Here is a 26475-nt window from a genome sequence, read left to right on the forward strand (position 1 = left end):
CATTTTTAAAATCCTTATTATGATAGGACAGTAGAGATTTCAGACAGGAAAGCACTGAAAGCAGAGAGAGGGGAAGGATCGACAAAAGGACCTCAAGCAGGGAATCGAACTCGGGTCTCCGTAAATACATTGGTGCTTTATGTCAGCACACAGTACCACTAGGCTCTTGGCACGGACAAAAGTATTCTTTTAAACAATAGTAGCACATTTGGTCACACTGGGTGCACTCAAAAAAAAAAAAAAAGAATCACTGTGAATTTTATCATTAACGGCCCATTCAAACGGGTGTCAGCGTCAACGCTTCCCATTCACTTTGAATGGGTGATGTCAAGCTTTGCTTAATTGAATTGTGGATCCGTCTGCTTCGATTTAGTGGCATTGCCCGCAGCAGAATTTCTCAACTTTTCAAGCGCCAACGGAAGCGTCAGCCAATCAGATCACTTTTGGCCAATATCCCACTTCAGACAGTAGCAGATTGCGAACCAATTTCATTGGCTGACGCTGTTATGGGTGACACAGTGACTCAGTGGTTAGAACTGTCGTCTCAGATCAAAAAGGTCACTGGTTCGAGTCTCAGCTGGGTCAGTTGGCATTTCGTTGTGGAGTTTGCATGATCTCCCCGTGTTGCTATGGGTTTTCTCCGGGTGCTTGTCCATAGTCTATGTGTGTAAATGTGCAAGGATGTTTCTCAGTAACATCTCAAGGCATCCGCTGTTTAAAACATATGCTGGATAAGTTGTCGGTTCATTCCGCTGTGGTGACCCCTGATGAATAAAGGCACTAAGCTGTAGGAAAATGAACGAATGAATGAATGATGTTGCTATGACGATGGCATCAGCCCCAACTTCAGACACGCCATCTGTCAAGCGTTGATGTTGAAGCCCCGTGTGAATCAGGCGTAAGTGTTGCATTCTTTTGATTCGATTTAATTTGTGAACTTTTTAAATGGTTTTTCGATTTCAATTGAATTAAAATCTGTTCAAATCGAATACTATTAGATTTAAATTGGTAAAAAAATATGAATGAATATGGTCAAAATATAGCTGTAGAAAAAGCCACATCCACATTGGTTTACTTATTATTCAGGGGTAAATATTGATGCAACTTCATACTCTGCACAATAGATTAAATCTGATGTATTTTAGATGAATACGTAGAATTTGAAACGCATTACGTTTATTGGTATTAGTACATAAATCTTGTTCTTAGTTGTTTCTGTAACTAACTAAATATCAAGCACATCAAGTTTGTTAGTTCAATTGTTTCAAAAGCATGTTATCCAAATGGATGTAAATATGCATTCAGAACGTGTTTTTTTTTGAGTGTAGTAGAGTAAATGTACCACTCTGTTTAAATAGGGGTCCAGTTGTAATGGAGAATAGTGAATTTTGGTAATTTCCAACAGAATGGTTTAATTTTGGTGTCACTATAAAAAAGCATAATGTTTGTTTATTGTCAATCTAAAATTTTTCTTCTTCACTTTTTTTGTTTCTCACCATTAAATGCTTTTCATATGCATATACTGAAACAGATCATCTTTATTTGAGCTTTTTGTTGTAAAAATAGCAGTTTTACTGTTGTGTGAGAAGTGTCAACACACATACGCACTCACACAAATGTACACACGTTTGTATGATTGACTAAATGAATTATTGCATTAACATGCAAATAATAATTTATTATTTATGAATTAATCATTATAATTAAATTATGAAGTAGTAGTAATTTGTTAGTAGTAATTAATTATTTATAAACTATTATTTATTTATGAGAATTATTTGCTTGTTTAAATATATATTTATATATTTTTTGTCATTTTGAATCATTTTATTACTTTTTATTTTTTATTTATTTACTTATTTATAAGAATTATTTGACTTTTTATTTATTTTTTTAGCACCATTTTTAAAATAATTTTATTTATGTTTTTTTTTACAAGTACAATATTACATTTTTATATAATAATAATTTTCTGCTTTTGAGTTATTTTATTTTTGGTTGTTGTAATGGAAATTAATTTGTTTGCCGTCAAACTTTAAATTTCTATGCATAAATTATTTTATATTTATACATATTCAAAATTTTAATTTATAAAAAAGTATTACAAGTTTTATTACTTCCTTATTTGTAATTATTATTTATGTTTAAGCTTACTAATATTTTATCTTGTTTTATTATATAAATCCAAAATTGTATGTTGGTTGTATGTTTTGATTCCAGTGAGTGATGTGTATGCTATTCATTTATTTACTTAAATATATTTAAAAAAATTCTGATTTGCATGTGACAAGACATAATCTAAATTAGCAACAGCTGTATTTAATCAGTTGGGCGTGACTTTATTATTTATTCTTGTCTCTTTTGCGCGTTTGTTTGCACAAGCTTCAACTTTGCATCTCTACAGTTCATCTCTGCTCCGCGACTGCCAGCTCTCCATTGCAAACAGCATTTTTTTTTTATAATCCTGCGTTCTTGCTGGCAGATTTCTCTTAGAATAATTTATCAGATGAGAAATGCTTTAAACAGTTGGAAACAAGTGTATCTTTTGAAGTTACTCCCACATTAGACCTAGGGACAGATGATGCACTTTAAGGTAATTATAGTGAAACTAATTATGCTTGCCCTAGAAAGAAAACATAGCCTCATATTCCAGGAGCGAACAGAAGTTAAAATAGCAGCTTTTGAGTTCTCAGATTTCACAGTTTAAAGTCTCTGGCATGAACTACATGCAGACTGATATCTCGCGTTTACACACACCCGCCCCTTCTAATCTCGAGCGCCTCTTTTCTTCCCATCTCCCCGTCTTTGTTTTTTCAGCAGACGGCCTGTATAGTCCATGATCTTTGCTTTTTTAGCATTGTGAGTATTCGCTGTGCATTTGAGGCCAGACTCTGCAGGCAAAAACATTTTGTGCACCTGTCATTTCGGAGATTTTCAGCTTTTTGGCTCTTGAAAAAGGATTTGTTTTTTCAGTTTAATGTAAAGAAAACGTCTGAAATACATATTTAAGTGTTTCTTTTGTCAAGCTTTATCATTTTGCGTTGTAGATTTGAATTACAATGCATGTTTTCCATGCAAATGAAGTCAAAGCACTTTTTTTCCTGCTGCACAGAGCCAGAAATCTCTTAAAACTCATAGTATATTCTAAGGTTTTTACAGTGGGATTTGTTCATACATGAGTTGCTTAAATAGTATTGAATATGGAATGACAAAAAGAGATTCCCAAAACAGCTTCAGTAAAAATGTTATATATATATATATATATATATATATATTGAATGTGACTACATCCGAGCCAAGGTGTATTTAAACAACACTTTAAAAAGTTTGTCATACTTCAAATTACAAATCAAGTGATAAATCATATGTTATTATAATATAATGAATATTTTTTTCTATTAGTTTTTAGATTTTGAGCTTTTTAATAACTTCGCACTAAATAAACATCTGTTTGCATAAAAATTATCAAAATTAATAGAATTTAATTAGCTGAATTATTGATTTGTCATAGGAAAAATGTAAATTTGTAATGTAAATTGTAAAGTTTGTAAAATTTAGTTTGTAAAATTTTAATTGAAGTTTCTATTTAAAAAAATAAAATCTGTATTATAATAAACAAAAAATACAATTTAATTACTTTAAATAATCGATTTGTAATATGAAAAGTGTATTAAGGGATTCACAACATGTTATATGTATGTATATATATATATATATATATATATATATATATATATATATATATGTATGTATGTATGTATAAAATACTTTACAATTAAAGTATTTAATAAAATACTTAACGATTAAAGTATGATTGTGTATATATATATATATATATATATATATATATATATATATATATATATATATATATATATATATATATATATGTATGTATGTATAAAATACTTTACAATTAAAGTATTTAATAAAATACTTAATGATTAAAGTATGATTGTGTATATATATATATATATATATATATATATGTATATATATATATATATATATATATATATATATATATATATATATATATATATATATATATATATATATATGTATATATGTGTGTATATATATATAAAAAATACTTTACGATTAACTTTAATACTTTACAATTAACTTTAACTTTAATAGCTGACGATTAACTTGCATTAAAAATAAACTAAATTAAATTAGTTTTAGTAAATTATTGTTGTTGTTGTTATTATTATTATATATATATTTGACAACCACTATTATAGTTTACACTAAAACTATAATACGCCATTATAGTTAACACTAAAGCGAAAACTCCAAAAAATCTCAACACAATCAAATGGCCCGTTTCCACTGAGTGGTACGATACGGTTCGGTTTGGTACGCTTTTATGGCTGTTTCCACTGTCAAAGGCGTACCGACCCAAACCGTACCATGCTGTACCACTTTTTCGACATCCTTTCGAAAGGATACCAAACATGAAACAAACAAGGGTACCAAAAGGCGGAGCTAGACGCATAGCTGAACGCTATTGGTTTACAGAGATACGTCATTCGCTTAAGCAACAAACCAGAATAAAAACAAAAGAGCTGCCATGTTTAAAATACACAGCCGAGATTACAGCGTAAATACATATAATGGCGAGCCATGGTCGACCCGGGCTCAAACAAACCTTGTCGTTGTCTTGATGAACAGCCACAAAGCCAAAAAGAAGAGCAGATTTACTCTGTGCTCCGTAGTTTTTTACGAGCCAGTCTGAAGCGCGAGCGGTTTCGCTTTCATGCTTACGCTCGTCGTGCGTCTATATCTGAAATAACGAACTTCTTGAGCTCATGATAATAACGTGTGCTTGATTATTGACATACTTTTCAAACCCGATCCTGTCGGAAACTGACAAACGAGAGAGTGACACATTCAGAAAGAAAAGGACAAACGCGAGAGTGAAGCGCAAAAAAACAAGAAGCCCAACAAAACTCGAGAGCAAATTGTTTCAGCAACCTGAATCACGAACAAACTGCCATGTTTATCATCGCCTTTTGGACTATTATGAACTCGGATTGATAGAATAACTCTCTAACAGAGCTTACATGTGCTGGTGAAGATTACAGACACAGATAAGAGGCTTGCACTGACTGTGGGCTATATTTTGTGCTGTTTTTAAACCCAAATAAGGACTAAATGTCTGCTGTGTGTAGTTTTTCTGTAATTCATAACATATCAGAGACTGTAAGGGGCTCTATGTGTTTATATGTTGCATTTATATATTTATTTTATACAATTACAGACGTTACAGTAGGCAATTTCGCACTGTCATTGATCTGCAGTTATAATCAAATCAAGTTCATAGAAAAGTTAATAATAAACATTTATACAGGAGTATTTATGTGTATAAAGCATCTGGTTTGTGAAAAGTGCTTCTCATATGATATGTGAACGACCTGTACGGCTTTACTGTTGACATTTATTCGAGCGAGAATGACGTCAACTGAAACTCTCTGTCGTACACCACACCCACCAAAAAGGTACCCTTGTTAATGGAAACGCAAGCCTGAAAAAGGTAACCCGCACCGACCCAAACTGTACCGTGCTGTACCAGTGAGTGGAAACGAGCCAGAATTGTCTTTAACTCTACCCAGTTCACAAAAACATCATTTTATTTGTTTGTTTTCCACTTCTGCTCGCTTGCATTTTTCGTATTTTTTCATTTCAAAGAGCGTGCAAACAAAACCCCCGGATGATTCGCTATCAATTGGATGAATTTCCTTCATCCAGTGTAAAGGAGGGGAAACTAAAGTAACCCGCCACTATCTCTTTTGCTTTACGACCATCAATTAACTTTACAATTATCTTTAACTGTAATACTTGATGATAAATTTGCGTTCAAATGCATTTAATTAGTTTCAATAAATTATTATCATTAATATCTTTTATATATATATATATATATATATATATATATATATATATATATATATATATATATATATATATATATACACACACATGTATATATATATATATATATATATATATATATATATATATATACACACACACACACACACACACACACACACACATACACATATGTATATATATACACAAATATATATGCACATATATACAGGGCTTTACATTAACACCCGAAAACCCACCAAATGTGGGTAGATTTCAGCTCTGGCGGGTTGGACAGACACCCCCACTAGCCACTTTCGCTGGTTGATGTTTTGGCTGGTTGATGTTTTTTTTAGGAAAAGTTTTGTTGAATTAAAAAGCGCACATATACAGCTTTATTTTCTTTGTTTTGACACATTAAAACATTGTGGCTAAGAAATACTTATTTGGTATGGTTAGAGATAAATTTGGTAAATCCGTAATTTTGAGCACTGAAAAGTCGTGAAATAAAAACTGATTGCATTGTGACGCAACACATTTGCTCATGCACACTAAGAAAGCCAATACACAATACACACAAGAAGTTAAATAATCGAGAAGGCATGTGGACATAACACAACATATAAATCAAGTCATTTTAGCATATTAAAGTCAAATTTATGCATATAAAATATATTTTTCCAACAAGTAAAGTGTGGCTAGTGAAAATGGCGAGTGGCTAATAATGTTGGAAACTAGCCACAGTGGCTGGTGAACAAAAAAGTTAATTGTCAAGCCCTATATATATATATATATATATATATATATATATATATATATATATATATATATATATATATATATATATATATATATATATATATATATATATATATATTTGACAACCACTAGTTTACTAGTTTAGTGTCATTGATATGCTATTATAGTTAACACTATAGCGAACACTCCAAATCAAATTGTCCTCAACTCCACCCAGTTCACAAAAAATGTCAGTTTATTTGTTTGTTTTCCACCTCCGCTCGCTTTTTTTTTTGTTTTGTTTTATTTCAAAGAGCGTGCAAACAAAAACCCCGGGCCGCCCTACTGATTCGCTTTCAATTGCAATTATTTTCCTCCTTTCTTCCTCTCTTTCCGCTTACAGTAAGACATCCAGCGTAAAGGGGGGGAAAATGAAAGTAAACCACCACTATCTCCCTCACTCTCTTTATTACCGTCGCAACAGCAAAAAAAAAAAAAAAAAAACACTTAGCATGTAAAATGAATGTGGAAATTATTCCTGGGGTAAACCATAAACACACGAGTTTCCCCTCCACCACCACCACCACCATCCTCCTAGATCAGAGTGTAATTGCCAGTAATCAGGTCTGTTTGCAGCTGATAAAACCTCTCTGAATGCGTGGAACCCTCTTTGTATGATGACTCAATTACGCCCGAAGTGGCTCATCAAACCTGGACCATCAGCAGCTTTAATAAATAAGGAGGCACAAACTTGCTGCAGGCGCATTGTGATTCCATTCATTCCATAATTAAATCCATTCCCGGCTTAACCCTTTTCCAGCCAGACGCCGCAGACGAAAACAAAAAAAAAGAAGAGCGAAACGCGATAGAAAGCGAGCGGGTGACCTTGCATTGAGACCCTGTGTCTTCATAAGTCTCCGCGCGCGATACTGGCTGAGACAGGTGATATGAACACAGCCAAAGGTGATTGGAAAAGCGGAGGGAGGCGTCTGGAGCTCCGGGTCTTTATTTATTCATTGTTTAGTGCCACATAGTGCTTATTCCGTAATTACAGCCAAAGTACAATCTAATCATAACAGTCATTCAGGAAAAGGACAAGGGCACCGAGTGTGTGCTTCCAATGCTTTTTACGCTCGTTTCTTGCGGGTTTTTTGAAGCCTTCGTGTGTTTTTGAGAAGTCTAGATGTAGAGGCGAGCACTTTTAGGAGGATATAGATATTGCATACTTCTAAAAAGCTTGAAGGAATATGTTTAGGCTGTTAATTAGTTTTGTTAATAGAGTCGTAAAAAACATTCTATTGTGTACCCCATTAGTTTAGTGTCATTGATATGCTATTATAGCTTAATTAATATTTTGAGTAGATTTTTGGGGAGTTTTAAATGCTTGACGATTGACTTGCATTCAGATAAACTAAATTGAATTAGTTTCAATAAATTATTAATATTACAAATTATACTTTTGGGAATTTTTAATACTTGACAAATTACTTGCAATCAAATAAACTCAGTATATATATATGCTGTTATAGTTTAATTTATATTTGTAATATATTTTGGGGATTTTTTAATACTTGATGATTGAGTTCCAATCAAATAAAATAAATTAAATTAGTCTCAATAAATTATTAATATTTTTTGTTATGTATTTGACAACAACTATATATTAGTGTCATGGATATACGATTATAGTTTAATATAATATATTTTGGGGAATTTTTAATACTTGACAAATAACTACCAATCAAATAAAAACTCTGTCAAATTAGTTTCAGTTAATTTTATATTTAAGCTTTATAGGAATATGTTTATTCCTATATATATATATATATATATATATATATATATATATATATATATATATATATATATATATATATATATATATATATATATATGCCATTTCATTTTATATATATTTATTTTTAGGAGTTTTTAATACTTGATGATTAACTTGCATTTAAATAAACTTAATTAGTTTCAATAAATTAATAATAATTTTAATATATATTTGATAACCACGAGTTTAGTGTCATTGACGTCAGTTAACTGTCATTGATATGCTGTTATAGTTTAATTAATATGTTTAAAATATTTTGGGGAGTTTGTAATACTTGCATTCACATAAACTAAATTTAATTAGTTAAAAAAAATATATATAATTAACTTGACCACCACTAGTTTAATGTCACTGATATGCTTGTATAGTTTAATTAATATAGTAACTTGCAATCAAATATAGTTAATATTTGGCAACCACAAGTGTAGTGTCATTGATATGCTATTATAGTTTAATTAATATTTTTAATATATATTTTTTGGGAGTTTTTAGTACTTGATGATTAATTTAGTTTAGTTTATTTGAATCCAACTTAGTTTCGATAAATTATTAATATTATCAATTCTATTTTGGGGAGTTTTTAATACTTGACAGATAACTTGCAATCAAATAAACTAAGTTAAATTAGCTTTATATATGCTGTTATAGTTTAATTAATATTTTGTAATATATTATGGGGAAGTTTTAATACTTGATGATTGACTTGCATTCAAATAAACTAAATTAGATTAGTCTCAATAAATTATTAATATTTTTGGTTATTTATTTGACAACCACTATATATTAGTGTCATTGATATGCGATTATAGTTTAATATATTAATATATTTTTGGGAGTTTTTAATACTTGACAAATACTACCAATCAAATAAACTCAGTTAAATTAGTTTTAATTAATTTTATATTTAAGCTTTATATATATGCTGTTATAGTTTAATTCATTTTTTAAATATATTTTTAGGAGTTATTTTATATTTTATATTAGTTATGCACTGTGAGTTAACATTAACTATCAGTGAATGACTAACTTTAAGAAAGATAAATAACTATTGTAATAAAAGTATTTTTTATTGTTTGTTCATGTTAATATACATTAAATATCAATAAATAATGGAACCTCATTGTAAAATGTTGCCAGATATTTTATGTAATGAAACAAAAATGAAGAGTTTAGTTGTCATTAATACTAATATCCCTGCTTCCATAACACCAGCTTGGTTTACTTGGTTACTAATATTTTGTAAATCATATATAACTCTGAAAAAAAAATAATAATAGCACATGAAATAAGTTAAGACCCTAAAGACCATTTTTAGGACCAAAATACAGGACGTCACAAATATTGCATCCTGTCTAGCCTAGAAGTCTGCTTCAAGATTTAGATGTTTGATGACTAGCGTTGGTCCCTTGAGCGGTTCAATCAGATGAGAGATTGGGATGTTGATAGCAAACATAATTAGCATATGCATTGTGTTGTTGCCTGTTTGTTTGTCTTATCTGCGCTGATGTTCGCAATAGACTGCCTGGTCTTAATGACAGCATTTGTGTTTCTGTTTTGACCAGAAAGTGTCATTCTTCATTGCGAATCCCGTGTTAACACTGATGGTCCTCTGTGTGTGTGTTTTTATGGGTTTGTGGTGTTGTTCACTAGACCTAAATAATAATAATAATAATAATAATAATAATAATAATAATAATAAAGAGGAGATGGTATGGGGATGGTTAGGAGGCCATGATGGACAGAGGACAGCAAATTTAGCCAGGAGGCTAGGGTTAAACCCCTTCTCTTTTTCGACGGACATCCTGGGATTTTTAATGACCTAAGAGAGTCTCAGAGACCTCAGTTCAACATCTCATTCAAAAGAGAGCGCTCACTGAGCATTATAGAGTCCCCTTCACTATACTGGGGCATTAGGACCCACACAGATCACAGGTTGAGCGCCCCCTGCTGGTCTAAATTACCAGGAAAATCACATTATTGAGGTTTCTGCAGCTGATTCGAATGTTATCACTTGACTGAATTAGTTATCAAATAATAGATATGGGCCAGTATGAACCTTCTGCCATCCATCCATCCGCTTAGTTAATCAGCTGTAGATCACATACGGCTGAGGCCGGAAGTTAACGAGAGTTATTTATATTTTTGATTTAATTTACCATTAATTGTATTTTATTAATGTCTACCCCATCCTTAAACCCAACCGTCACATTAATGTAAAAACAGATCTGGATCTGAAGTCTTCTCTGTTAGTATAGCTGATTAACCCTGTGGATGGATGATAACAGCCTTCTCAGCCTATAGGCGCAGAAGACCCCTACTGGCACATATCTATCAGCAGATAATCACTGATAACGCCCATTCAATCGAGTGATAACTTTCGAAGCGGTTGTTTTAGACATACAATTAAAGGCAAAAGTCAACCAAAATTTTGACAGCTTGAGTTACACTTAAGGTGTTTATAAAGTTTTCTTTCTGTTTTATTTGTCACAATTGTGTACGGAAGCAAAATAGTGGTTATATGAACAGTTCTGGCTGCAAAATCTTTCTCTGTATGTCAGCTGTAGTTACATATTTATAGGCGTATTTTTCTTTTTTATAGAAACTGTGTTTTTATATTATCAATTTAAGCCCCATTGACTTTCATTTTGAGGGCTTAAATACAAAAAATATATGTATTTGCTTAAGTTTTAGTATGATAAATTAAGCAATTTCCCACCAAGAATATTTTTTCTCGAAGTCAACAGGATGTCAATAGCTACGTTTCCATCCACCTAGTTTCATGTGCATTTCGCATATGTGCATTAAAAAAAAACGTTTGATGGAAACGTCAAGATGTGCATAAATTTTGAAATGCGTATAAAAAGCATATGCGCTTAACTGAGTAGGACAAACTTTTCATTCAATAAGAAAAGATCAACCGAACATATTCCAGTACATGCAATAAAAAAAGTCATGTGATTTTGTTATAAGAGATGATATGATGGTAAAAATGTTTGTGAATGGATAAACCAGCAGGCTGAGCACATTGTAAAACTTCTGAAATGCTGTTTTGGTCATTCTTAAACGCCGTAACCATTTCAGTATTGTTTATTCATTCATTTTCTTGTCGGCTTAGTTGCTTTATTAATCCGGGAACGCCACAGCGGAATGAACCGCCAACTTATCCAACACATTTTTACGCAGTGGATGCCCTTCCAGCCACAACCCATCTCTGGGAACATTTCAGCTTTAGTGTTATTATATTATTAATAACCTCCAGAATTGTCAGGAGCATCTGTGCTCTGTGTCTGATGCCTTCAAGCGTCACCACGCATTCATTGCATGTTGGCATTGTCTTCTGAAGTGCAAGTAATTTATTGAATAACAAAATGACTCGAGCATCTTCTCCTACCGAAGCAAATTACGTTTTTACTTTTGATCTTTGGCATTAGTTTACATTGTTTACTATGTTACTTACGCACGGAAATGGTGTCTTTGTTGTAAAAGCAAGATGATGTCATAGCATTTAGTGTAACAAATAAAATGAGACCACGAATTGACTAAAAAGTCAACGTTATAGTGAATAAAATCTAAACAAAGCAGTCGAGTGTTTCAACGTTCTGCATTTGCTATCTTTCAGTCACTTTTAGCAAGTAACTTACTTAACTAGATTAATTAGACAAGTCGATGTATAATGATGGTTTGTTCTATAGAAAATCAGGAAAAAAATATTGCCTATTATTAGGGATGTAACGGTATTGTAAATACCGTCATACCGCAATATTAAATTTTTTCGATATTACCGAAGTCGCATGACTCGGTAAAACTATAGGTCTTCAGAGAAAATTTGCTCAGGCGAATGAAGCGAACGGGAGGTAGCTGAAACTTCATTTCCCATCAGCCCCGGCGTGGCCATAATCCTTTGCGGTCTGTTGTCGCTACAGATCCAGTAATGCGGAAATGGAGTGTGCTGCTAGTAGCGGAGATGAAAAAAAGATGGAAATGATCGAACCTAAAGCGGGTGTTGTCGCCGCGCGCGTGCTGAATGTCGGTGCTGTCGTGCACGTTCTGATCAGCTGTGTTGTGGCGCGCGTATTGTAAAGCGCCGAGGGGGGGGTTGAGCGCGCATACCAAGAGAGGTGTTGTCGCGCACCTACTGAAGGGCTGGACTGGACGGAGGTTGTGTCGCGTCGCGGGGGCACTTTTGATCGTTTTGGAAGGGCATTTTCTATCCAAGACTAAAAAGGGCATGTGCACTGCACAGGTTGAGCCCTATGTGTGCACGTGCCTGCAAGTTAGGGAATACGACTAATAACAGTCATGGGGACTGCAGAAAAACAGCACACTGTTCAGATTGATGCAGACATTGACTTGTACCGCAAAGAGACCTCTATCTCACTCATGGTTTGTCCTCTCAAGTGGGGGAAAGACAATGCACAACGTTACCCACTGCTGTCAACATAGGCCAAGTCATATCTCTCTTGTCCCAGAAACCTCAGTCCCAAATGAGAGGGTTTTTTTCTGTTGCAGGGGACATTGTAAATACCCAGAGATACCAGCTTTTACCAGATTATAGTTATATGATAATTTTTCTTTAAACCCATCTCTATCTAAGTGAGTGAGTGATTAAATGTTGAATGTGATGAGTTTTCAACAATACTAAATTGAAACTTTATTTTTTTACATGGTTTAATAATTTTTTGTTATTAAAATTGAAGTTCCTGTTTCAAAGCTAACAGATAGATGGCTAATTTGTATGTCATTGACACTTTTGGCACTTTTTTGGAGTATTTTCAAAAGTTTTTTTTTTCCTGTAAATGATTCAATAAATACCGTACCGTGACATTCATACCGAGGTATTACCGTACCGTGAAATTCTGATACCGTTACATCCCTACCTATTATACATTAAATAAGGTCATATTTTGGTTTTGCTGGTCTCCAACAACAGGCTGATATACATGGAAGGTCAAAAAAACTTTAATTGTCTTATAATAGGCATTTATTTTTGCCTAATTATGCCAACGACCCCCATATGATTCGTTCGGAGATTCATTTCCTCCATAGCGAAATGCTAATCTGCGCTGATTGGTCCGATGACCCAGTCTGTTGTGATTGGTCAACTGCGTTTACCGCGAGATAGAGAGAAACGCCCACCACTGCTTATCAACATTGTTGAAGTAGTCAGAGTTTAGTGTGTATGTGTGAGCACAATGCAGGAGTGCATTAAAGCAATGCAGTTGAACACCAGCATGTTGCTTTATTCTTAACCATGACACACATATTAATCCACACAGTGGCAAAAGCCGAACTATTTTAAAACTTGACGGCCGCACGTGTGTAGGAACAGCTGACGGTGGTCATAGCAATGACTAATGTCGCGAGCTCAGAAATGCATTTAAATCCATAAACAAAGGTCTAAAACAGGGTTTTAGACGCGATATACGAAAATAAAGAGTTAACCAGATATAGTACAAGCCACATGGAGCGAATACAAGTAACAAAACACAATTGAATACATATTTTGCAAGCTAGAGAAAACAAAAAGGCAACAACTTTAATCACACTTACTTACACAGAAAGCAAGTGATCCATGAACTGTTTGCTGTAAAGTTCCTATCAAGCTCTGACAAAGTCCCATACATTAATAGACTTTTTAATAAAGTTCCTTAAACAAATGATCCATCCCTCGTTGCAGGGTAGGTTATTGCATTAATCACCTTATCGTTCACTAGTTAATGTTAACTCATCTTCAGTCATGATCAGCCCTACAAACACCTGCAATCTGCTAGTGTTTAAAGGGAAATGTGCGTTCACGTTTTACCAGATCATATTTTGGGTCACACTTTATTTAATGGTCCGCTTGTTGAATTAAGTTACATTGCATCTACATGCCAGCTAATCCTCAATAGATTATATGTCGACTGTTAGGTTGTGGTTAGGGTTAGTGTGAGTTGACATGTACTTGCAAAGTTTCTTATAGTCGGCTAAATGTCTGTTGAAGGAGCATATTAACAGATATTAAGCGGACAGTATACTAATACTCAAATGGAACATCAAAATATGGTGTTACCCATATTTGGTATTGTTTCATATAGACGTCAATATGAACAAGCAAAAGATCTGAACAAACGGCAAATCATTTAAACGATTCTGAGTCAGATCTATTGCATTTAAAAAGATTTGCAACTGACAAAGAAGACCTTTCAACAAAAGCACTCACCTATCAACAGAAGTATATTATATAAAACTCGCACATTAAATTATTTTATTAAACTAACCCACTGATCTACACTGCTGGTCAAAAGTTTGGGGTCAGTTTATTATTTTTATTAATCATTTTGTTTAAAAATTGAATTCAAATAATTTTGTTCATCAAGGCGGTATTTATTAAATATAAAAAAAGTTAAATTGTTTAATATTTATCAAATATTTATTTATTTATTAATTAATTAATTTATTTATTTATTTATTTATGTATGTATGAAGTTACAAATGAAATTATTATTACTTGTTGCTTTTATTACTATTTCCATCAATAATAACAATAATATTATTAATAATCATAATTAATATTAAAGTGATTTCTGAAGGATCGTTTTACTAAACACTGGAGTAATGAAGCTGAAAATTCATCTTTTAAAACCACAGGAATAAATGATTAAATTAAATTATAAACTACTTTTAAGCAGTTATTTTTTTGTGAAATATTATATTATATTATATTATATTATATTATATTATATTATATTATATTATATTATATTATATTATATTATATTATATTATATTATAAACAAGAATTTAAATTATCACAATGAAACTACCAATTTCATTTAATGCTGAAAACAAGTTAAACCAGAATCCTATATTATTACACCTCTCTCATAATACTCATTTATCATTTTATTACTTATGTCCCTGACCATCAAATCAGAATAGTTTGTTGGCCTGCACTTTTGCTTTCGTTTTCAGAGCTGCTGCGAACTCCAGTCAAAAACAGCACTCATCAGTGCAAAGTGTGGGGTTGGACAGTTCCATTTTTGGGGATCTTTAAATTTGAATGACAAACTTAACTAAAGGGTTTTGTTAATCATCAACATTAAGTAACATTTATATTACGTCTTACACCCGTTACATGTTTTCAATGCAGTTTTTTGCTTTGCTACTATCTCCATGGTCTTTGGCCATGGGGAGGCTAAGACTTTCCCAGGCTTACACACGCTCCGCCTATGCTTAGCTGGATGTTTTCATTCACTTAGAGTTATGTTACACACTGCATGAAAGGTCATTTTCAAAAACCCAAAACGTACCCCTAAAATGTATTATTTTCTAATTAAAAACTGCTTTTATTTTAGCAAAAATAAGACTTTCTCCAGAAGAAAAAACATTATAGTTAAACACTGTGAAAAATTTCATCATCAGTTGCGAAATGTTTGAAAAAGAAATTCACAGGAGGTCTAATAATTTTGACTTCAATCGTATATAACGCAATATAATCAGATTATTGTTTACATTTAAAGAGACAGACTTCTCTGTTTCGCTTGAACGAGCACATTTAGTTTCGCACAGAAACGCCAAACTGTGAACGAATGTTTTCGAGCGGCGCCGTTGAGAAACCTGGGAGAGAATTAGCAGACAAGACCTCATGTGGCTTTCTTAACAAGATGCAAATTGATTGCTTGACAGAAATCAAATAGCTTGTGTGTAATTAATATGGTTAATCCGGGGAAGAGTTTTTTTGTGTGATTGCGCGCATCGGGACAATTTAAACGCTGCGCTACACAACGCCTGAGCTCCGGCCGCTATTGGTGAGCCATTCATTCATGCCTGTTGGCTTTCAGAGAGCGAGAGAAAGCTTTGTGTTAATTATGGCTAAAAACTCCCAGCATCTTTCGCACGAGCGCAGGGGCCCAGGGACGAGGAGGGGCCCCTCATTAGCATAAGAAGAAAGCCAGGCCCACTCCTTGAACGGGCCGTCATCTGCTGAATCATTATATGGGGGGTTTCTCTAATGTGCTTGGCCTGCTGCGTCTGCGGCCGCTGCACTTTGGCCTAAACCCATCTGCTCTTTTTCTCAAAGAGTCGCACTTTACAGCCTCCGAGCTTCAATGGGGTGCGATTCGTGTCTGACGAACGACACGGTGACCCTTCAAAACACACATACAGAGGAGATTAGAGTTAACATGGCATTCAGGGAAGAGTGAAAAATGATGCAGTCTGGTCTAAACATGAAACCACTTTTCTGGTTGTTAAGAATGAGGTGGTCCGGGTGGTAGATTGATATTAGCAGAGATTTTTAAATGCTTTTATTTACAGTGTTTGATATAATGCAAAACAACACTCAAAAATATTTATACTAATATTTTAGCAAATATATATATATTTTATATATGTATATATGTATATATGTGTGTATATATATATATATATATATATATATATATATATATATATGTATATGTATATATGTATATATATATATATATATATATATATATACATACATATATATATATATATATATATATATATATATATATATATATATATATATATATATATATATATATATATATGTATATATATTTTAAAAGGAGAAAAAATTAAAAGGGTAGCTAATAATTCTGACTTCAACTGTGTATATATATATGTATATATATATATATATATATATATATATATATATATATATATATATATATATATATATACAGTTGAAGTCAGAATTATTAGCTCCCCTTTTAATTTTTTAAATGTTTCCCAAATGATGTTTAACAGAGCAAGGAAATTTTCACAGTATGTCTGATAATATTTTTTCTTCTGGAGAAAGTCCTATTTGTTTTTTTTTGTTTTTTTTTCCGGCTAGAATAAAAGCAGTTTTTAATTTTTTTAACACCAATTTAAGGACAAAATTATTAGCCCCTTTAAACTAATTTTTTTGTTTGGTCTACAGAACAAACCATCGTTATACAATAACTTGCCTAATTACCCTAACCTGCCTAGTTAACCTAATTAACCTAGTTAAGCCTTTAAAAGTTACTTTAAGCTGTATAGAAGTGTCTTGATAAATATCTAGTCAAATATTATTTACTGTCATCATGGCAAAGATAAAATAAATCAGTTACTAGAAATGAGTTATTAAAACTATTATGTTTAGAAATGTGTTGAAAAAAAATCTGCTCTCGGTTAAACAGAAATTTAGGAGAAAAAAAACTATATATAACAATGCAATGGAAGTCAGCAGGGCTTAAAATGAAAGCAATTTTTGCAAAAATCAAAGAAAATTCTTCTTAAATTTATGCAGTTACAATAGGAAGTAAAGATGTAATATTCGTGACATCCTGTTGATTTTGAAAAAAAAAAATACAGTGCTCAGCATATATAAGTACACCCCTCACAAATGACTCATTTAAATAAAAACTTTCTATGGGAAGATTTACAATATTATATTTGGGCATTTGCATTAAATTAGTCAATACTGAAGACAAATCTGTAGCTAATCTAACAAAATAATCTATAATAATGGTCCAAAAATTAGTAGCCCAATTTTATATGTTATATTTATATGCATGTTCAAAAATAGCAAAAATCAAGAAAAACCACAAATATATACAGTTTAGTTGAAATGTTGTAGTTTGTAATTTGTTTTGCAGTATTTTGCATGAAAGTAAATGTATTATCTTTCCACTTCTGAAGATGTTCTTTGACTAAAATATTATTTTAATAATATATCTGTTTAATAAACCTGTTTTGTTCAAATGCACCAAAATACATCGCCTATTCACTGAGAAATCGATAAAAGTAATCATTTTCATAATAGGGTGTACTCAATTATGCTGAGCACTGTATTTGGGGAAAAATTATTTAAATTATTTGTGCTACAATTTAAGCAATTTTTTTTTTTCCATTTATGGACAGTGGGGCTCAAAATGAAAATATTTCTACAAACAAAATTTGCAAAGAGAAATATTTTTAAAAATATGCAACTACAACTGGTTTTTGACATGTAATTTCCATTTAGTATTTTTCAGCATAGGGATTTGAGCTAATTAATTAGTTTTTTTGGGGGGTAAAACTGCATTTTAAAGTTTACGATGTGTTAGTGTGTACATTAATTTAAAAAAAGTTTATTTTTTTATACCATAGGTGAATAAAAGATCATTTATACATCATAAAAATACCTTTAGAATAAAGTAAAATTACTTGATTGATAATGCCACTAGTTTATTGATTGAATTAGTCTTTAATCCTATTATTACTGTTTACTTTTTCTAATGCAATTATTACTATTTTTATCTGTATGTTTTAACCATTTAGCTGTCTATGTAATGATTCGCTTAAGGACACATTTGTATTAAAACCCAGTGATTCAAAAATACTCTGTAAACACTTTGAGTGTAATTGAAGTTGACAGTGACGTCTTTTGTCTTTTTTTGCCCTCAGAGCATGAATGTCACACTCGCGTCTTAAAAGAGCTGAAGAAACGTGTGTGCAGTAAGCAGAGCGGCCCTCGGGACCTCACACAACATCTCATTCATTACAGGCTAAACACAACAAGGTAAAATCACACCATACACACTGTCACAATATCTCACACGTGCACTTAATAGATTTACATGCCTTATAATCAGTGTATAAAAGTGTTGCACCACACTGTTAAAATGCACTTGGTATTTTTAGATGTGTAGTTAATATCTGATGGAGCATTTTTATTTTATCGTATCTATTTTATTTATTGAATGATTGTTTTATTTTTGATTAGCTTAGATGTTTTACTTGTTTGTAATATTTTTATTTTTGTTATTGTTTTATTCGAACTTTGTTCAGTTGCGGTTATTTAAATTTATTAAAATCTTTGACACTTAAAATGAGTTTATAATAAAAGCTCATTGACTTCCAATGTAAGTGCAGAAACAGATGCTTATATAGTTAAACTGTATTATGCAGAATCGTTTTAATGTTCGCTTTTTCCATTGCAATTATTGGTAACACTTTAGAATAACTATCCGTTATAACTAGTTAACAGATCATTAATAAACTGTTAGTTAATGAGTTGTAAATAACTTGTTAAATAAAAGTTAATAGTTTGTTAATTATTTATAACTGTGCCTTGTAGATGGCTTATAGATAACTTACAAGCTGTTAGTTAACATGTTGTAAATGACTTGTTAACTGTATATTAATGATTTATAACTAAACCTAATAAATTAGTAATTGGTCATGAACAAGCTGTTAGTAAATTACTTACTAAGACTTGTAAAGTATCAGTTAATAGTTTATATATGTTATTGGGACGTTATTCTAAAGTCGCAACTATTATTAATTTATTAAATGTTAGTAAATGCGGAATGGTTGCAACTTTAGAATAACGTACCAATAACATACTTGTTAATAACTAACACTTAACTAATATATTAACTCACACTTTACAGATCAGTTGTTCATTGTTTGTTAACCATCTAATAATACCAGTGACACTTTGTAGAACTGCAAATGGATGGAACAAGTCCAAGCTACAGAAATCTGACGTGATACTGAAAATATCAAATGTTTGTGTCTTAACCTTGTTCCACTCATAGGCTTTTCTGTTTGCTGTATTTTACCAAAGAAACTCCACAGATGTAATGTTGAACATTGTGTTTAATGTATAGAAACACGCATACTGAGCCATCACAGGGCAGAACAGCAGTATACAAGAATACAAACCCATGAGGTGCTAAACATGAAAACAAATAAATAAAAAATTATTTTATTAAAGTTCTACAAAGTTTCACGGTGGTTATTAGATGGTGAACAATTGATTGGTAAAGTGTGAGTTCATATATTAGTGAAGTGTTAGTTATTAGCTTAAGTATGTTATTGGGACGTTGTTCTAAAGTTGCAACTATTCCTCATTTACTAACAGTTAATAAATTAAGAATAGTTGCAACTTTAGAATAACGTCCTTATAACTCTCTTTTAAAATGCCTTTGATTTTTTAAAATGTGTAGTTAATATCTCATGCAGCATTTGTATTTGATCTTTTTTATTTTATTTATTGAATAATTGTTTTGTTTATTAACTTGTTTGTGATTATTTTTATTTTTTGTAATGTTTTTAAATGATTAAATAATTAAAATTTCTCCAGTTTTAGTTAGTTACACTTATTTTACTTTTCGAAACTTGAAATGAGTTGCACTTGACTTCCAATGTAAGTGCAGAAACACATGCTTACATACAGTATATTTATATTATGCATAATCATTTTAATACCCATGACTCTTTTTCTATTGCAATTATTTCATTTTTAATCACTTTATTTTATGTGCTCAATCTCTTACAGTATAAATGCATTTAAAATAAAAGCCCACTGAATTTTGAAAGTGCTTATTTTTTTAAGCAAAACATTCCCTTCAATTAATTTTTGTGTATTTTTGTATTTTATTTGTTTGATTATTTTTACTTTTTATAATATTTTTAATTAATTAATTAATTTAGATTTCTTTAATTATAGTTATTTTAACTTATTTTTACTTGTTGACACTTAAAATGAGTTTATAATAAAAGCACCATTAACTTCCAATAAGTGCATGAACACACATGTATATATGTATATAATGCATGTTCGTTTTAATATTCATGTAGCTTTTTTCCATTGTAGTTATTTTAGTTTTAATCCTTTTATTTTGTATGGTCAACATTTTCAGTTTAAAATTTAGACTCTTATATTGGAAATTTCTTAAAAATAAAAGCCATGCTGAATTTTAATAAAAGTGCATAACTACATATTTTTGCCAGCTAAAATGTATCTACAATTAATTTTTGTATATAAATATTATTACATTGTATGTTTTAAATCATATATTTCAGTCTGTGTACAAGCACATCATTAAAATAATTTATTTAGAATTATTCATATTATATTTGAGTTAAATAAATCTGTGTACAAGTTTATGATATAAAATATAATAATATTTTATTATTATTTTATTATTTTATTATTATTATTTTATTATTTTATTATTTATTATTTTATTATTATTTTATTATTTTATTATTAATAATATATTTATTATTATTAATAATAATAATAAATATTATTATTATTACTAATATTTAAATTATATTATTATAATAATTATATATATATATATATATATATATATATATATATATATATATATATATATATATAATAATAATTTATTATCATTATTATTATTATATTTTATATGATAAACTTGTACACAGATTTATTTAACTCAAATATAATATTAATAATTCTGAATAATTTCTTACCAGGCAAATGTTAGGTAGCATCTTAAAGTGACAGCTGCCCACTTTCACTTGTATATCAGCTAGTTTACAATTTGGCCATGAAACAAAGTTGTTTTTGGCGGATCCGCTTGAAATCAGCTCGCTACCTGAGGCTGACGTTGCTTGCTGTGACATATGGTTGGGTTTTTGCACGTTCCTGACGGTGTAATTTAAGGCATCATTAGTAGCCAGATGTTACCTGCTCACACATCTCCTCCTCATCTCAAAGTTTCCGCTCCGGAAATACCAAATATCGAATTACGTAACCCTTGAAATAAACCTGCCGCTAATAAAAGACTTCTTTTCTCCCTCAGAACCAAACAAAAAGCATCGCTTTTAAAGACTTTGCGTTATCCAGAGATGTCGGATAAAATCCGGAAGCGTAGTATGTTAGCGTTAGCATTAGCATGAGCGTGGATGTGTACACGAGCGAGCCGGTGTAATGAACTAATCAGGTACATTAGTTTTTACAGAATGTAATCTATAGTGTTTGGGAGTTGTTTGTCTCAATAGGGGCCCCCAGTAATCAAAAGTAATGAAGCTATTACGCGTCGGGAGCCGGGGAGAGGGGCCGGCGTGGCATTAAGAGTGGGCCACATAAAAGGTTTATTAAAGGAAATTAAGGTCCATCAATGCCACACCTGCTCCCCCTATTATAAATGTATGACAGGTCAGTGGCTTCAATCACAACAGCCAAGCCGAGAGAAGGGGAGATAGGAGTCATGTTTCCCATTATAAGCCGAGTAACAGCCCAGCCAGTGACTCACCCAGCTCACCAGAGCCTCCGACCGCTATAGAGCGCCATCAGCCCAGAATAATTACATTTAATAGGTTTTATTTGGGATCAGCAAGGCACTGCTGGCAGAGAGGAACTGAGAGAGAGAGACTGAGTGAGTGAGTAGGTGCTGCAGTATTAACAACTCTTTTTGTCTAAACACACACACACACACACACACACACACACGCATGCACTTTTGTTTGTGGCTGGTTTTTGCATTATTATATTTTCGCTCGCCCCTGTCTCACCCTCTTAAAAGTGAAGGCCTGTCTGCCTGTTCTCTGCCAGTTTGTTTGCTCTGGAGTTTCTCTGTGTTGATCAATTAAATCAAGGCCAAATGCACATAATGGAGCCGATCTACTGGGTGAACTTTCTCCTTTTTTATTTGTTATAAAGTCAATGACCTTTCATTTTTATTTTTGATTGTTTTTTATGACTAATGTCCTTTAGTAAGAATGAATTTTTTGCTTAATAATATGCAAGTATCTTTTATTGCCTATGTTTTTGGATCAAAATGTTGAATATGTTGAAGATACACACGGGCGAGGCAGTGGCGCAGTAAGTCGTGCTGTCGCCTCACAGCAAGAAGGTCGCTGGGTCGCTGGTTCGAACCTCGGTTCAGTTGGCGTTTCTGTGTGGAGTTTGCATGTTCTCCCTGCCTTCGCGTGGGTTTCCTCCGGGTGCTCCGGTGTTCCCCACAGTCCAAAGACATGCGGTAGAGGTGAATTGGGTAGGCTAAAATTGTCCGTAGTGTATGAGTGTGTGTGTGGATGTTTCCCAGAGATGGGTTGCGGTTGGAAAGGCATCAGCTGCGTAAAAACTTGCTGGATAAGTTGGCGGTTTATTCCACTGTGGCGACCCCGGATCAATAAAGGGACTAAGCCGACAAGAAAATAAATGAATGATTGAATGAATATACACACATCTAGTTCCATTGTTAGTACATAAATATAAACATTTATATTTTAAATAAAACTTTCTTTGCTGACAGTTTAAGTATAAATAGATATTTTTAAATGTTAAATTAAATTTTATTTAATTTGCATATTGATATTTATAAAAAATGTGTACACCACATTGAATATGTTAGGCCAGTGGTTCTCAAACTGTGGTGCGCAGGCTTCCTTCTAGTGGTACGCTGAGGAATCACTGAATAGTTAAAGTAAAAAAATTAACGCACTTTTAACCCTTTAACGCATACATTAACATCAATGTGATCAGTAAATTGATTTTAATTTGCTAAACATTTTTTTTCAATTTTGTAACATTTGTTATGTACTCTGTCATTTGAAGCTGATCTCCTCCCCATATTTGTAATGCTTGTTTGGGCGTATCCTGTATTTTAATATCCCAATGTTGACAGGAATAGTACAAGCACTTGCTTTTCTGACACAAAAAGCCAACTCCAACATGCAGTAAACAGATCTATCTCCTAATTTAAATATGTAAAGACAATTCATGTATTTAAAATACAAGTTAATGTACGCTACTGTAATTCAATACTGGACATTATGGTGGTACTTGGAGAGACATTTTTTTTTGAGGTTGTACATGGTGAAAAAAAGTTTGAGAACCACTGTGTTAGGAAACTATCAATTTAAAGGAAAAATATATGAATAAATATATATATTTATTATATTCAAATGTGATATTGTACTTACATATACATATTAAAAAAATACATATAAAAAATAAAAAAATTATTAAAATATGTAAAAACAAATATATTTGTGTGATTAAAATTATTTAATTATAAGTAATAATAATTAGGATTAATAATTGCATCCAAAATAAATGTTTTGACATAACACGTGTGTGTGTGTGTGTATTGTATATATTTATTATGCATATATAATGCACACATGTATAGAAACAAAACTGTACAAAACTATTTTATAACATAGATGTTTACATTTATATATAGTTTGTATCATATACACATGCATTTTAAGTCTAAATATAAATAAACAATTTCCTAAGTATATGCATGATTACACAGCACACACATATTTTAACTCAAAACGAACTTTTATTTTGGATGCAATTAATCTCAATTAATTTTGCTTATCAATATTTTTTATAATTTTATTAAATTTTTTATATTTATTTTGTATAGTATATATATATATATATATATATATATATATATATATATATATATATATATATATATATATATATATATATTAGTTAAAGTCACCCTTTTAATTATTATTTTTTATATTTCCCAAATTATGTTTAACAGAGCTAGGAAATTTTCACAGTATGTAAAATTATTAGCCCCTTTAAGCAATTTTTTTTCGATAATCTACAGAACAAACAATCGTTATACAATAACTTGCCTAATTACCCTAACCTGCTTAGTTAACCTAATTAACCTAGTTAAGACTTTAAATGTCACTTTAAGCTGTATAGAAGTGTCTTGAAAAATATCTAGTCTAATATTATTTACTGTCATCATGACAAAGGTAAAATAAACCAGTTATTAAAAATGAGTTATTAAAACTATTATGTTTAGAAATGTGTTGAAAAAATCTGCTCTCCGTTAAACAGAAATTGGGGAAAAAATAAACAGGGGGGCTAATAATTCTGACTTCATCTCTATATTTACAGTTACAACATTAAACTTTATATAATACAAACATAGGAAGAGTTCAATGCAAAAACCTCTTAGTGCCGTCTAAAATTTTCTTCTTAAATGAGAATTTTTTTTCAGCATCCCATGTTTGTGTTCTGTTTTTTCACTATTAAAATATTTATTAATATATTTTTGTATTAATAAATTCTTAATAAACTTAGAAATAAACTCCTGAAAGCTTCTTCTTAAGACACACACTCTCTACTACTTTTGTTTGTGTCTGGTTTTTGCATTATTATATTTCCACTCAGCTCTTAAAAGTGCAGGTCTGTCTGGCTGTTCTCTGCATGCTCTGCCAGTATCTCGCTTTCGGTTTGTGCTGTTCAATTAAATCAAGCCAAATTCTGAACTCCACTGTAAGTAATGGACCTGCTGTGTTGAAATTTCCCAGTTTTATTTGTTATAAAGTTCACTGACCTTTCTTTTTTTCTTCCTCATGGTGATGCCTGAATGCATAAATGCAGAGTTGATTGGATTAGGTTTTTACTACTATTATTTACTGCAATCCTATAATTTGAAACTCAACTCATTCAAGACCTAAAGATGCAGATGTGGTGCGTCGCAAATAAAGTGCTTGCATGACACTAATCTGGCTTACTTATTAATAACCTAAACCGGCAGGAACTTAACCGTCACTCAGATGATGAGATCCCGCTGAGATCAGTTATTAAACAGGATTATAAATCTCTCAAATTGAAAATTGCTATTTGTTATTAACTTTTTGTTTTCTCGTTGCTTTCCAGATGGAGTCTGACAGTGAAGAGAATCGCAGCGAAACATGTGATGGTAAGGCATAATATAATATAATATAATATAATATAATATAATATAATATAATATAATATAATATAATATAATATAATATAATATAATATAATATAGTTTAATGTAATATAATATAATATAATATAATATAATATAATATAGTTTAATGTAATATAATATAATATAATATAATATAATATAATATAATATAATATAAAATAATATAATATGATTTAAATGTTGTGAAATAAATAAATAAATAAATATGTAATATATGATATAATATAATATAGTATAATATAGTATAAAATATAAAATAACATATTATAAATGTTGTGAAAAAATACATAAATAAATAATAATATAATATAATATAATATAATATAAATGTTGTGAAATAAATAAAAAAATAAATAAATATGTAATATAAAATGATATAATATAGTATAATATAGTATATAATATAAAATAATATATTATAATATAAATGTTGTAAAAAATACATAAATAAATAATAATATAATATAATATAATATAATATAATATAATATAATATAATATAAT

General features: G+C 31.1%; 1 protein-coding gene across 4 annotated transcripts in view; it reads left to right on the forward strand.

The window, feature by feature from the left end:
• Positions 1-26475, forward strand: part of st18 (ST18 C2H2C-type zinc finger transcription factor) — a 107274-nt gene that overhangs the window by 16036 nt on the left and 64763 nt on the right. For all 4 annotated transcript variants that reach the window (XM_087310081.1, XM_087310083.1, XM_087310082.1 and 1 more), the window contains exons 2-3: positions 18878-18992; positions 25890-25932. In XM_087310081.1, the coding sequence (XP_087166207.1) occupies positions 25890-25932 (43 nt within the window). In that variant the 5' untranslated portion in view covers positions 18878-18992. The remainder of the gene's footprint in view (positions 1-18877; positions 18993-25889; positions 25933-26475) is intronic.

This window comes from Danio rerio, chromosome 24 (assembly GCF_052040795.2).
Source record: "Danio rerio strain M-AB ecotype USA chromosome 24, GRCz13ab, whole genome shotgun sequence".
NCBI lineage: Eukaryota > Metazoa > Chordata > Actinopteri > Cypriniformes > Danionidae > Danio > Danio rerio.